At 41.0% G+C, this 14,473-nt stretch overlaps 2 protein-coding genes across 2 annotated transcripts in view; one reads left to right on the forward strand and one right to left on the reverse strand.

Annotated features, from left to right (window-relative positions):
- Positions 1-276: 276 nt before the first annotated feature.
- dcp1a (decapping mRNA 1A) lies at positions 277-10,117 on the reverse strand. Its single transcript, XM_079679474.1, has 9 exons — positions 9,928-10,117; positions 9,562-9,602; positions 8,655-8,782; positions 6,381-6,447; positions 6,110-6,248; positions 4,766-4,855; positions 3,519-4,118; positions 3,173-3,382; positions 277-2,480 (listed from the first exon to the last, which is right to left on the reverse strand). The coding sequence occupies exons 1-9, from the start codon at positions 10,057-10,059 to the stop codon at positions 2,400-2,402; spliced, it is 1,488 nt and encodes a 495-aa protein (XP_079535600.1). The 5' UTR covers positions 10,060-10,117; the 3' UTR covers positions 277-2,399.
- A 1,724-nt stretch (positions 10,118-11,841) lies between these two features.
- cacna1db (calcium channel, voltage-dependent, L type, alpha 1D subunit, b) overlaps positions 11,842-14,473 on the forward strand; it is a 114,405-nt gene continuing 111,773 nt past the window's right edge. The window contains exons 1-2 of the mRNA XM_079679472.1: positions 11,842-11,925; positions 13,971-14,412. Of these exons, the coding sequence (XP_079535598.1) occupies positions 11,898-11,925; positions 13,971-14,412 (470 nt within the window). The 5' untranslated portion in view covers positions 11,842-11,897. The remainder of the gene's footprint in view (positions 11,926-13,970; positions 14,413-14,473) is intronic.

Raw genomic sequence — 14,473 nt, forward strand, 5'->3', positions numbered from 1 at the left:
GGTGGTCAGAGCAACAAACTGCATCATTGTCCTGTACTGAAAAACACGAAGTAGAAGAAACCCTCTGTCCGAAAGAGCCAGTGAGTTTTGCTGTATATTACAAAACTCACTGGAACAAACGAGTAAAATAGAAATAACCTTTGGAAAACGCAAATGTTTTGTCACAACATTCATTAATTTGTTTAAAACTCAATACAAAAATTAAGGATCACAATACATTTTTAGTTTGTAAGCTTCTTCTTTTTGCAACTGTGGCAAACAAAAAAAACAGGCATCTATATTTTCCGTTCTTTATTATCACAAAATAGTCAAAATGATATACAGTTGCAACACTCTTGGAAAAATGTATATCATTTGCAAAGACTTTCCCAAAGTCATATATCTGGCCAATAAGATAAACTATAGCAAAGCGTAAAATTACCTTAAAATCTTAAATATCTGACCGGGATAAAAATAAATCTACATTTCAATCATTTGTCCTGTGCGCGTTTATTTACCCAACATATGCCAGACGTGTTGGCAAGATTTCTTCTGAAATGAAAATGATAACAGGGCAAATAAGTATTCAGATTATTTGATTTTGCGCCCTCGTACTTTGAGTCTTGATTTGCACAAAAAAAACAAGTGGTTAACAGCTGGTACTGAAATCATGTAGCGGTCAACCTAAATATTCAGGACAGAGGAAAGCAAGACAGGCACAAACATACTTTGATTAATCAAAAACACATTCAAATAGCAGTCCAAATGCAATGTTGTGGAGTGATCAAAACGGGTATTCAGCAGAATTTAATCTGACTCCCTTATAGGTATCTTTCAAATGTTGCTCACGTGAAAAAGAGCCTTAGCAAAAAATGTTTTGCAGCACACAAACAAAGAAACATTTCTACTACTAAAGTTTCTGGAGTGAATTTTTATATTGATTGCTACTTTAATATAGACCTCTGAACAGTAACATGACTACTGACATTACAACAATTAAAAAGGCTGATAACTTAAATATTCGTGCTTTTACCAACTGTTTAATGGTCTTGTTCATGCTGAATGTTAAACAACATGGAAAAGGAAACCTGTTATTGATCCGTTCAAAAATGCCCACAAGTCACACAAAACATTTTCCTCTTAATCTTTGAGCTGATTTTTCTGATGTATAGTTTCAGTTTTCTTTGTTCAAAGACCACTCAACTTCCTGTTCCCACTGGGCCTACGTTTCTGTGCTGCAGTAGCATTATACTGCAAAAAAAAAAAGACATGTTACCACTAATATTTTTTGTCTTCAAGTCTTTGTGAAGTAACTGCGCTCTCGAAAAATGAATTTTGAAACAGGAATGATTATATAATTCTTGGATTGTTAGTAGAAACTGGTTGAATCATACTGAAGCTATCAGAAGCATATCAGCCTTCTATTTTTTTAGGAAATTAAATATTAAGGTCTGAATGCAAACAATATTCATAAACCAATTGCAAATGTTTCCTCATATTTAAGTTGTTGCGCAACCAGAACCCAGAGGTTCAGATACATTGAGCTCTACCGTACCTTGCTAAAGTGTCCCCAAATGCTGGTTTCCCTAAAGGCATCGTGACTGTCGTTTATTGCATGCTCCCCTCCGAGACATGACGCACTGAGCTCAGAGGGTGGAGGAGAGACATGGAGAAAGAGCAAGGGATGGACACATGTGGAGAAAGAGCAAGGGATGGGGACATGTGGAGAAAGAGCAAGGGATGGGGACATGTGGAGAAAGGAAAGGCAGCAAAGAAGTTGGTTTGTGCATTCGTCTCTTTGTCTTTAAGAGGAACTGAATATGAGATTGAGCAGAATGTGCTTCTCCAGACAAAAGCCATGGTTGAAAAAAGTATTCCTGTTCAATCTCCTCCTTTTTATGAAACACTGACAAAGACATATTGCCACAGTAAAAGAGATGGCAGCATTACTCTGAAGGAGAAAGTTCCATAAGGGACAAAGGGAGAAAGAGTCGTGGGACAGAGCCACAGTGGGACAGTTTGTCTGTGATTCCCATAATGTTCAAGCTGCCAAATCATCCTTCCAAAGGTCAAATTAAAAATGGTTCGCTCCACTGTTGTCCCGTCCGCAGCTTCACTTCACCAGTGAGCGGTCGACTGTTTGATCACATTTACAAAGTTGAAATGAAAAGTCAAGGCCACACTGGGACGTTATATCTCAACGTTATCTTCCACATGAGTTCAGTTTGAATAAACAGGCAGTAAACTGATCCAAGCCAACTGGGGAAAGCATCAGAGTTCAGAGTCAGGAGCAGAGGGCTTAATGGCCGCTGTGCGATGTGCAGTGTGTGGACAACCTGTTAACTTCACTTCCTTTAGCTCCCGTTAAATTGAGGATTCCTCAAGGTCGGTGAGAGGGACAGTGGTGATGGCTTAGGAGACTATAGCTTCATGTTGCTGAAGTCCTTGGACACACTCTGCAGGTACGCATCATGAATCGCACTGAGGAAGTCTGGGTCGCTCTACAAGGGAAAAAGGAGACGAGGGAGGAATTCAATTTAAGATTGACGGTGATAAACTGTTTGTATGTCTAAACTGTTTAAAAGGCTTTTAAAATAAAACATTAACAGCACAATCCCTTTTCAGAATCAGAATCCCTGTAACTCAGGATTATATCTCGTGATGTCGTCAATTGATTTATTTGGAACCCTTTTTTCAGCAAAAAGTTGCTATTACATTTCTTAAAATACAATTTAAAATTCTACTGCAACTCAACAATATTACATCAGATTTACACATCGCTCTAAAACTCAAATCGCCAATTTCAGACCAAAACGTTCCTGAAATAATTTGCATTTATTTTTATTTGTAAAACATTTTAAACTATTTAAAAAAATACTTACTTTGTAATCAGACTTAATAAATACCAAGAAATTTGCACTTTCATTTTTATTGTACTCTTTACTTTTTAGGAATATTTATGTAGCTGCCGCATGGTTTGTTTGTGTTTGACCAATCAGTAACTGTCTGTCCTGAAAGTTCCCAAACTATCAGAGATCTCATGCTCTGGGGCACAGAATGTTTTGCAACTATAGTCTTTCATTTGAAATAATAATGGTATGGTAATAGTAAACAGCTTAAGAGTTTTTTCCACTTCAATATGACGACAGTACCACTTTTTTACGTGTCGTATTCCCCTTTATGTATTATGTACCTTGATGAGGTGTATCAGAGTGTCCTGTAGCTGTGTTTTGCTGCAGGCTGCCTGTGGAGGCTCTAAAGCTCCTGAGGACGGGTAGGAGGGCTCGGATGGGGCAGGGGGGGCTGCTGACGTCTGACTGAAGGACTGCTGGAAGGCGCTGGGGGAGAGAAGCAAAGAAAAGGCTGGCCCCGGAACAGCAAAACCAGGACTCATGGGGACAGCCTGAGAATGGAAACATAAAAGGACATAAGAACAGTATGCTTGATTATCAATTGTTGGAGTATATAATAACAGATAAGACACTGAGGTTAGCAAACGGATTCACAAAAACAGCTGTTAAGAATCTCGTTGAACTCACCGACATGGGTTTGATCAGGTTTGGAGGCGGAGAGAAGACATCCATCTCCTTGCTGTGCTGGAGGGACGGTCTCACCGCGGGCTCCTGGAAGCTGTGGGGGGTGAACAGCCTGTTTGGCAGGAAGTTGGGTGCCAGGATGGGTTTGTGGAGGTCATGATTCACCGAGGGCATTGCCACTTTGAGGGTGGCGAGCATGTCTTGTCCCAAATACGCCGTAGGAGGTGCTGATGGTGCAGCGTGAGGCCCTGGGCCGGCTGGAACCACCATGAGGGGGGACACTGAGCACCGCGGCTGGGGGTCCGACCTGGGGACCGCCGACTGGAAAACAGAGCCGGGCTGCAGTGCGTACGGAGCTGGGAGCAGGCCGGGGACCTGGTGCCGCTGACCTGACGCAGGGTCCTGGGATGAGTGATGGGGAGGAAAGAGCGGGGTCTGGAGGGCTGGAGTGGGGTAAGGCTGGTTCTGGAGGTAGGCAGTGGAGGGGTCACTGGAAGCAGTGCTGGAGTTCTGTGTGGGCATTATGGGTAGAGAGGGGCCCTTAGGGAGGGACGAGCCAAAGAGCTCCTCAACTGTGATCTGCTTCACCATCGTATGAGAGCTCTGGGGGGGAAAGAGAACACATCTGAGAGCGGTGGGGAGAAATAAACATACAGAGAAATGCTGAAACTCAGCAGGGGGGAACCTGCCACTTCCTTCTCTTTTTAAAACATCAAAATGAGTACTTTGATATAAAGCAATTTATTGATTAATTTAAATATAAATCATATGGGGAGGGAAAAAAGGGGCACTCAAATGGCTTAGGGGTAAGTTATATGTTTTCTAATAACAGCAGAGAAATTTAGATTTCTTCAGCTTAGGAGATTTCCGAGCTAGGAGATATATCCAAATAAGAGCCAGATATGTCTTAAATTATATATCCGTGATATTGAAATGTTCCAGTTTAGTGCAGTTTGAATGTAACAAGAGGAAGTGCTAAGCGTCTTTGTTGAATCCCTATGTATATATATATGTATATATATATATATATGAAAAAAAAGCTTTCTTTCTGCTCTGAAAAAAAGGGATATTTTCCAAACTCAATTGTTTTGAAAATAATTGACTTTAATATTTAAAGTCCGGCACCCGAGAGGACAACATGCACCCTCTCTTTTTGTTATCCTCCAGATTCTCCGTATGTCGGGGCTCACAGGAAGACACACATTAATACACACCAGAGCTTTGCATACATGTTGGTGTATTGTCTGTACCTTCTCAGCCTTCGGTGTGCTTTGCTCTGTGGCGGTGAAAGCTGTTTTCAGGTTGAGCTCTGCAGACGCATCGGTTTCACCCACCTGAGCCTGCATCACACACACATTTAGTTAGAGTATTTTGTTTTCTTCAAGAAGAACAAGATAATAAATAGAATTAAATGGACACAGTCACACATTCAGACGTCATCCGGGGATTTTATTTGAAATAAAGAACCTGATAACATGTGTGTGTGTTAGGGGTGCAACAACTAATCGACTTAATCGATTAAAATCGATTACCAAATTAGTTGGCAACTAATTCAGTCGTCGATTCGTTGGTGACGTCATCACATGTGTTCTACACCCCGTTAAGCTCCAACGTTATCGCTCTTTTTATCGGTACAGGAGACATTTAAAACATATGTCATATGTATTATTGCTACATAAACATTATATCGCAGTCTTAGTGTCGCCAACTCAGTTTCTAATATGCAATATGACTACAAAATGCGTCTATAATGTATTTTCGATCTTCCCAATTCAGACAAGAGATCTCTCCCCCGCCTGCATGCGAGGGGGCGGGGCAGTTTACAAACACACGCAGGAGATGGCGAAGAGAACGCGCTCCGAGGTGTGGTTAAACTTTAGCCGTCTCGATGTGGACAATGCTCGTTCCAAAAGTGCAATAAAAGTTTATCATATAAAGGCGGTAAAACGAGCAATTTGTCTAAACATTTAGCAAAAGTGCACCACATTCAGACGGAGGAATGCACCAGGTTCGACTGTCTTTCTAGCAGCTCTGTAACCCCGTCCACGAGTAAGGTTTCCACGTCAGGTGTTATGTATGCTAGCAGCAACACACAGAGTTAACTCAGTTATAAAAACATAGGTTAATGATTAGAGGTAACTGAGTTATTTTGTTAAAGTTTCAGCTATTCTGTTTACAGTTCTGTCATCACATTATTTAATATGATTTGTTAAAACATTGTTGTTTCTTTTGATGTGAAATATTATGCATTTAATTAAAAATAAAAAGCAATGTTAGTTTTGTTCACAATTTGTTTAGTTAGTTTACCTTATTTCTTGTCAAAAGAACCGTTAATACTATCGTTAAAAGGACCGGATCCATAAGCAGTATCGATATAAGTAGTAGTACAGTTAAAACCTTAACGATCTGAATAATCGATTAATCGTTTCATTAATCGATAGATTAATCGATTATCAAATTAGTCGTTTGTTGCAGCCCTAGTGTGTGTGTGTGTGTGTGTGTGTGTGTGTGTGTGTGTGTGTGTGTGTGTGTGTGTGTGTGTGTGTGTGTGTGTGTGTGTGTGTGTGTGTGTGTGTGTGTGTGTCTCTCCTCACTCTCTGGTACTCCTCCTTGGCTTTGCTGAGCAGCTCCAGGATGTCGATGGGCCGCGGCTCTGCGACCCCGTTGCTCCTCCCCGGCGCGGCCCTCTCTGGAGACTCCCTCCGGGCGTGTTCCGCCTCCTGTTTCACAATCCTGGGGGAGCATAGTGTAACATGTAGTCTAAACATCCAACTGTTATTTGCTCTATTAAATAATCATCTTAGACTATTAAGAGCTCTATTTCCTCTAAATTGAGATACAATATACACATGCCTGGATACTCACTTGACCATTAACTGGGCGATGCGTTGACAGTCCCTCTTGTCATAAAACCAAATACTGTAGATCCCCACTGCAAGAAAATGAATATTGTATATTACAGTATGGAGCAGAGGAAGCATTACATTAGACTAGCAGTAATATACTTTTAAATATGGAGTAAAATGAGTTTACAAACATACCCTCAATGCAAGGACTAAAATGTACCAGTAACAATTGGCAAAGGTTCAAAACCCAATGGAAATCATGCTTATTTCAAATTTTCACTACTATCAATCTCAGTGCAGCATACCAACTGGGCAGCTCGCCTAGCTGCTGGATTCATTTGTATTTAAACAATAACTAATTCTCCCAAGTTGAAAAATAAACACTTTTTACATTGCTTGCGCGCGCGCGCGTGCGTGCGTGCGTGCGTGCGTGCGTGCGTGCGTGCGTGTGTGTGCGTGTGTGTGTGTGTGTGTGTGAGATGATCTACTGGCATATCAAGGTCTCTTGAGAGATGGTAACTTAGCAACCTGAGTGTTTGCCTCCCTGTGGCATCTCCTGCTGCCGAGGGCAACCTGGATGGAGAGTTGTAAACAGGTGTGGTCTCTCCAAGTTCGTGTACACTTGTTACACCTCAGACAGCGAGTTCACCAGGACTCAGAGAGGAAAACGACACAAGTAACCCATAATTATCAACATCTCTCTGAAGAATCCCTCCTCTCTTTGCTGGACTCGTGTCAAACTTCTGTCTTTATCACGCTCAACCTCTATCGCTACTTCTTCACACTACCCATTCATAGGGAGGAGTAGAAACATCTTGAAGTATTTTTTCTCGAGGGATCTATACAACAACAAACAGACCTTTACAGGAGCCTGTCACAGACAGATACCACATGTTGACCTACTGAAAAAAGGATCCTCAGTGAGTATGTTGCATTACTAATTAGCACTAATGGACTGAAAGAAACAAATAACTACACAAGAAGTCAAAACCAGAAGAGGACCCCGTCAGTGGGAATATACTCAGAAGCGGCCAAGGAATATAGTCAAGCAACCAGTTGTATCGATAAGCAACTCAACCGTTTCTAAGGAATTAAAATGCTGACAGCACTTGGACTCGAGTGAACCTCCCGGAGAAGCTGCTCTGGTCTGATTACTAACAGGACATCGCATCATGTCTTCCATTCCAGGCAGGCTGATGGGCAAACCGAGTCCAAAAGGGGAGCAGTCCACTTTGACGTTGACCCTGGCCATGTTATTTTTTCTCATAAGCAAACAAATGGGGAAAGAGTCTAACTCCTTATTTGTGGCGTTGATGAAGCTCCTGGTCAGACTGCTAATAGATTACCTCGGTGGCAGCGCTGTCAGCTACTTTCTCAAGATCTGAGGAATTTCATCCCTTTTATTTTCGCCTCATCCCTCCACAATTCTCAGAAGAATCTGTTTGCAGCAAAAAAAGACAACTTATAATTGAATGTAGTTCAAGAAGTAGTCAGTTTGATGATAAATCTTTTTGGTTTTTGCCTTAGTGCAGAATGATATTGACTTTAACCAAACGGCACTAAAAGTGTTGCCACCTGGTCGGCCTGAGTGAGGCCATGAGTGGAAAAATCTCTTTAGAAGAAGGTTTCTTGATAAACGTGACTCCAAGACGCCATTATGATTTCAAGCAAAAGGGAAAGGAGATGTTCCAGAAAACTTTGAGGAGTTGTTTCTTCAGCATCTTCAGAGGTAACATTATGTTGTTCCATACTTGTGCATGTATGATACTGAACCCCAGCTACACAGCTGTCTGCCGGTCAAGTGTGCAAAGAGTGGACATTTCTTTGACAGAATCTTCTGTCATACGGCAGTCGTTCATAGTAGTGGAGCAAAAACAGATTCTGCACCTCAGAAGCAATTTTCCCAAAGGAATCCACAAGATTTTCACACTATTTTTAGGAAAATAAAAACGCACACCAGGGGTTGTAGTTTTGCCCTCTAAATAAAAAGAGTGCTGCTCACGGGAAGAAGTCGTCAAAGTAGCACACTGGCTTTTCATCGATCTTAATCTCCAATGGCTTTTCTGCCCTTGGGCCTTCTTCAATTTAAACATTTCACATGTTGCATATTTGAAAATGCATCAGGCATTAGAATGGGGCTGAGGTTGACCTACATCTCTGCAAATTGGATTTGAATAATAATAATAATCTGGCATTACATCTCATTTCAGTCGGTCCTGACACCGAAATATATCTGTACTGTATACAGCAAACTGTTTACAGTATGATAATTTCCCTTCTACAAAATACTCACAGTTGCCATTCCTATAGAGCAGAAAGGGATCCTGCAGCTGGAACTCCAAGTCTTTGTTGATCGGCTCCACCAGGTTCTCTGTGCTCAGTCGGTTCATGATGGTGAAGCCATGGTGAGGCGTGGCAGACCTTAGAGACGCACAGGGATAGCAAACACTTTGAGATGATCTTCTCAGGCAGTACAACACACAGCACACAACAACCACCTCCATATTAACAGTGTGTTCACTCTACTTAGTAAAAGCTTCACAATCTGTTTTTCACTTAAAGACTTGACCAAACACTAGCAAACTATTTTGAATTACTAAAAAAAATATATTGAAAAGAACAGTAAACACATAGAAATGATTACACAACTATTACAAATGATGTACATTTTCTTCTAACTATTGAAACAAAAGCATGAATAGGGATAAAGAACAGTGACATACAGGTATTTTGGTATTTATTTATCAATCATTTAGTTTAATCTATAATAAAAGTAATGTGTTATTTTATATTAACATATTTTAAAACAACGTTACCATAAGTTACTAGAGCCAAGGATGATGCCTTAAGGATGTTTATTTTAATTGAACTAATTTAATAAGTAGGAACGAACGTCATGACATACATAGTATACATTTATGATTACGTGAAATACAAAGACTAAACATTTCAAAACTATGGACATTTAAAATATAAGGGGCGGAGACAAAAATTGAGCAGCAGGTTGTAATGAGAAGAAAAAAGGAAAAGGAAACGAGATGTTGTATATAATGAACATCTTTAAATGTTTGTTTACAGGCTGCGGCCTACACACGTGCGTACAATACGTCAACTGGCAGTGCAACGTAACTCTGAACAAGTAAACAACCTTCAAATAGAGCCTTAAATTATTAACATTACCAAACACTTCATATTCTCACCTTGCATAAACAAACAGGGTGCCTTCGATTTCGGTCTTCTCCTGAAATTATAAAAAGGGACGTTAGGTGTGGAAAACAACAATCGCTAATCAAAAACTTGCTGAATAATAACAGAAACTGACTGTGGCTTCACTTGCAAACTTATGTTAGCTTATGTAACACCAACTTAGTAACGAAAACTCAATGTTAACAGACACAGAATACTAAAACACTATCCAGATATTTTGTGAACACATGTCAATAAGTCGAATCTGGACAAATACTAGCGTATTTCTTAGTGTTTCCCAATGTTTTTTTCTCAAGGAGCTAGCATTAGCATGCTAAATAATACTTAGCACACTCGTGAAGGTCTTCTAAAAAACGTACCCATTCGTTGGCTTTGGAGTTGAAGTTGTAGAGAGCCACCTGTCCGGTAACATCCAGCAGTTTGTTTATGTACGGGTCCTGTCTCTGTAGAGCTGCTAAGCTCATCATTTGTCCAGCGTTTACGGTCTCCATCTTTGATGTGATTGTTGCTCCCACACGGACGGGTTTCTGAAGACACACTCACAACTTCCGCTGCCCCCGGAAATCACTGCTCTCAAAAAGTTTCTGAGAGCCTTATTACTAAAGAAAAACATATTTATATTAAAAGTAGGCCTACATTGATTCTATTATTTTAGATTCCAGCAATAATGAACAATGTTTTTGCTAAATAATTTGCTTATGTTTGCGTCTGTCTGTGTGCGTGATTGTGTGTTCGTCGTCCGCGTGTTTGTGTGCGCGCGTTTGTGTTTAATTTAATTTGATGAGTCTAAATCAAATTAGATTAAACAAATAGCAACTAGCGCCGTAAATTCGTTTCTTCGCAAGACACATCTGCTGCACATAAAATAAGCCTAAAGTTCTGACACACATTTGACAATTACAATGATAAAGTGAAGCAAATGAATATAGGCTAGGCCCTATATTTTTAAGAATCAAAGGCCATGCACCTGTAGAAACAGTATTAACAGTGTATTCATGTTGTATAAACACCACATGGCTGCGCTGCAATGCTGAATATGTGAAGAGTGTGCACTAGAAATTAAATTGTAAAAACTAACTCACGGATTTGCTCATTGTAATTATTGGAAGGAAAACTTCTAAACTATTACACAAACTTAAAATAAAAAAACATCCAATTCTCGGCTCTGTCATCTGGTCCAGCTGCAGCCGCCTGCCTCACCTGCCCCTGTTCTGGGGACATTGGAGCAGGGATTATAATGGGAGGATTACTTGCTACCGTGAAACTGTTATCCCCATGCAGGCACAGGTAATCCACTCAGTGGTAACCTTCTAGCACAGCTCCTACAATTCATTTACTATCCAATTGCCGCGGAGTGAGGGCAGAAAACGACGCCATGAGGCCCATGAGAAGAGCCAGGTGACATGCCGTTCATTATAAGGGGAAGACCCCGGAGTGGTAAGTGAAAGGACCGGGTATAATGGACAGGATACGAGCATGGTGTTTATCTAGCTAGCCAGAAATTACCCTGACTGGGGAAAGTCAGAGTAATTTATATTAGGCTACAATAACACTGATCTGAATGCTTTATTTATTATTATTATTACTGGGTTGCGGTGTGACTGCACAGCATTGGACTCTTAACAGAAATACAGATTATAAATATTAATCACATGTTCTTAAATCCTGCTTTTAGACGTTGTTTTTATACATGATTCGTATCAATTCTGGCTAGACAACATGTTTTTAGACTTGGCCTAGTGACCTTAAATGCTGCAAAAAGTTATAGAAACGTGCACATAGACTTATTAAGTTAAATAATGATGTTCTTGTTCTGGTTATTTGTTGTCATCTCGCCCGTTTTTATAGCCTAAAGATGGATTTCGTCTCCATTGGCATTGACATAAAATCCAATATAGCCTATTTGTTATTATTTTAATTATTTCAAACATTGCCTCTGAAATAATGTGGTAATCCTGCCAGACTTCAACATTGAGTTAAGATGTATTATGCGCGCCTTGTCATGGGCTGCAACAGGTGTAAACCCAGTTGGATGTGCTGCAGTGGATTGCTCTAACGTCTAACTTGTCCATCCCCAGACTCAGTGAGTTATTGACAGACACAGTGGATGTGCTGCTGTCAGCGCGTCCCCTCCGATCCGCCGTGAATCTGCAGGCGGGCACCCGGATGTGGCGAAAATGTTTGGCGCTCCTCTCAGGATTTGCGCTCGGAAAACATTTTATAATTCAGAATAACGGTTCGTTTCAGGCTCGCGCGTCGACATCTTTGGATGTTATTCTTCCAACGATGAGTTGGATTTAAAACGCATTTTTTCAATGTGGATTCGAGGATGCAAGAAGCAGATGAACAGTCTGAAGGTAAAAAAAAAAACCGTGCGTGGAGCGCAGGAGGAGAGTTGGAGCGCAACGAGAGTGGGCGCACTGCTTTATTCTCTGGATGTCTGTTTATTTTCAGATTATAATGAACCGAGTCGTGTCTGCGTCCAGGATTTTTACCCAACTTATTTTAGTGCACATATTGATTATTGACATTGTACGCGCTTGTTCTAGTCTGCGTGATTGTATGACATCAGTCATCAAATCCATGGGAAAACGAGTCGCTGCTAGTTCTCAGAAAAAATGGTTGACTGTGTTTGGTCTAATATTTTGGCCAAGTGGTCACTTTGGAACCATGTGACAGCATGTGGCGGGTGCTCTGGATTTGTGCACTTCACTATCAACTGAGTGACACTAAATCCACTTTTCAAGTCTAAATCCAGGTTTTAATCATCACTGTTTACGTGTTCCACACACTGTGTTTTTTTGTTTTAAATCAAGCCAACACAGGGGAAAGTCGAGAACAACAGCAGATTCAACAGTTGTTATCAGTAAAGTGTGGCAGATGTGAAGCCGAGCTGCCGGTATTATTTTTGTTACATCCCAGAAATGTCAGAGAGGCTGTGATTATCATTAAATGAATGGCTTCGGATGCTGTGTTTGCACCTGTGGTGATGGTATGATGCGGAGTGGGGGAGTTAGGGTTAGGGAAATCCTCCTCATTCATGTTAGATGGGAATTGTGAATGAATGAATGAATCACTTGCATTCAGGTAGCAGGTCAATTATTAAAGATGTAATAGCTTTATATAATCAATAGTCTTTCAGTTGCTTCATATTTCTCTCTCTCAGTCGGTCTTCAGATCCCTGGTGCCTTTACAGTTCTGATGAATGGTCAGTGTGTTGGACTTGTTCCTGTAGCGTAGGAGCTGTTTTGGTTGGATGACACAACATTTGGTTTAGCTGGGATCATGCTGCTGTGGAACAGTGAACCAAAGGGACTGTGTCAAGGGCAATGTTTGTTTCACTCGTGGTCTGAATTGATTTAAATGACTCTCCCTGTCTCTCTCATTCAGGCTGTCCTGCTCTCTCCAACAAAAATATCGTCTGTCAACTTATTTCTAAATCTCATTTTCAGCATGATAAGTTTTGCAAAGCAAATAACCAATCAGTATAAATGACACAATGAGTATTCAGTCACCTAAATAAAGCACTTCATATTTTCCACTTTGCATCAAGTGAATTCTGGCAATTATTTCCTTACACAAATGTAAAACTTGTATTTGGAATTGATATACACATCATTAATTAAATGCAGCAAGTGAGCACTTTGTAAAGAAAAAAAACAGATTCAACAATGTTTGTTTCTTTGCTTGTCTTTCCCCTTTGTTGTAAGAAGCACAATATGCTTATGAGTCATGAGACAATTAGTTGTGTGATGTATAGATATAGAGCATCTGCATCATATGTTCTACCAATGAATGGTATCAGTGCAGACTACAGGCTGATTGATGGTTTACCATGGATATCATCAGCACAATTGAGCTTATTGCAGATATTCTTTCGTAAAAATGTTTATAGTTATTCCAAAAATAGATTTTAGGAGATGCAGAGCCAGTGTCTCCGCAGGTGGTCCAGCATGTTGTGCCACTTGTTAGAAAAAGCCCTTTATAAATATAAATGGGTAACGTCACTATTGAAACATATTCAAATATATTTTCAGCATTATACATCATTAAATATGTGGTACCTAAAATATATAATTTGGAGTTTTAAATGTTAAAGATGCTATCTGTAGAATGTGGTGCCCTTGGTGGTTGCATCACAATCAAAGCATAATCAGACAGCTACTGTATGTAAATGATTATTTCGGGAAATGGACTGAGGGCAACTTCAAGACTGTATTTACAGTACGATTGTTTAATTGTTCTGCAAAAAACTTGCTAATGCTATAAAAAGCTAGCTAGATTCTTGAAATCCACTGACAAATCATCAGCATGGTAACATGATGTGTTTTTGTTTATACTCACACCAACAGTTTTAACATATTAAACCAATTTGTATCTATATCACACCCTCTCGCTCCAGGGGCACAGTATGCCAGCAACAAAAGGACCACTCCCTCCGCTGATCCCTGGTCAGAGAACTACACCCATCTGCACCATCCACCTGAGCCCCTGCAGGCCCCGCCCAGCACGGGGAGGCCCGTCGGCTCCTGTTCTGGCCTCCTCGGCAGTCAGGACCCCGGTGGCCCTGCTACCGGGGTCAGCTCGGTCATCGCTTGGCATGCCGCCATTAGCGCTGCTCGCCAAGCGCAGGGCGATGATGAAAAGCCTGACATGAGGCCACGGCCCTCAGTTTGCACCACTGTACCAGCTCCTGCGGGTTCACTGGCGCAGAGGAAGAGGCAGCAGTACGCCAAAAGCAAAAAGCAGGGAGGATCCACCAACAGCAGGCCGCCCCGAGCTCTGTTCTGCCTCACCCTCAACAACCCAATCCGCAGGGCCTGCATAAGCCTGGTGGAGTGGAAGTATCCTTTAACCCCAACACAGGGGCTCTGGTTCAAATAGATGGATGGTAGATGCTTGGGT

The sequence above is a fragment of the Notothenia rossii genome, assembly GCF_949606895.1.
Source record: "Notothenia rossii genome assembly, chromosome: 4".
Classification (NCBI taxonomy): domain Eukaryota; kingdom Metazoa; phylum Chordata; class Actinopteri; order Perciformes; family Nototheniidae; genus Notothenia; species Notothenia rossii.

Excerpts from the sequence above, each read along its gene's own strand:
- dcp1a (XM_079679474.1), bottom strand. The coding sequence starts at position 10,059 with ATGGAGACCGTAAACGCTGGACAAATGATGAGCTTAGCAGCTCTACAG. Across the intron at positions 8,783-9,561 it reads ACCCTGTTTGTTTATGCAAG|GTCTGCCACGCCTCACCATG; the intron begins GTGAGAATATGA and ends TGCGTCTCTAAG. Across the intron at positions 3,383-3,518 it reads ACCTGATCAAACCCATGTCG|GCTGTCCCCATGAGTCCTGG; the intron begins GTGAGTTCAACG and ends TTCCATTCTCAG.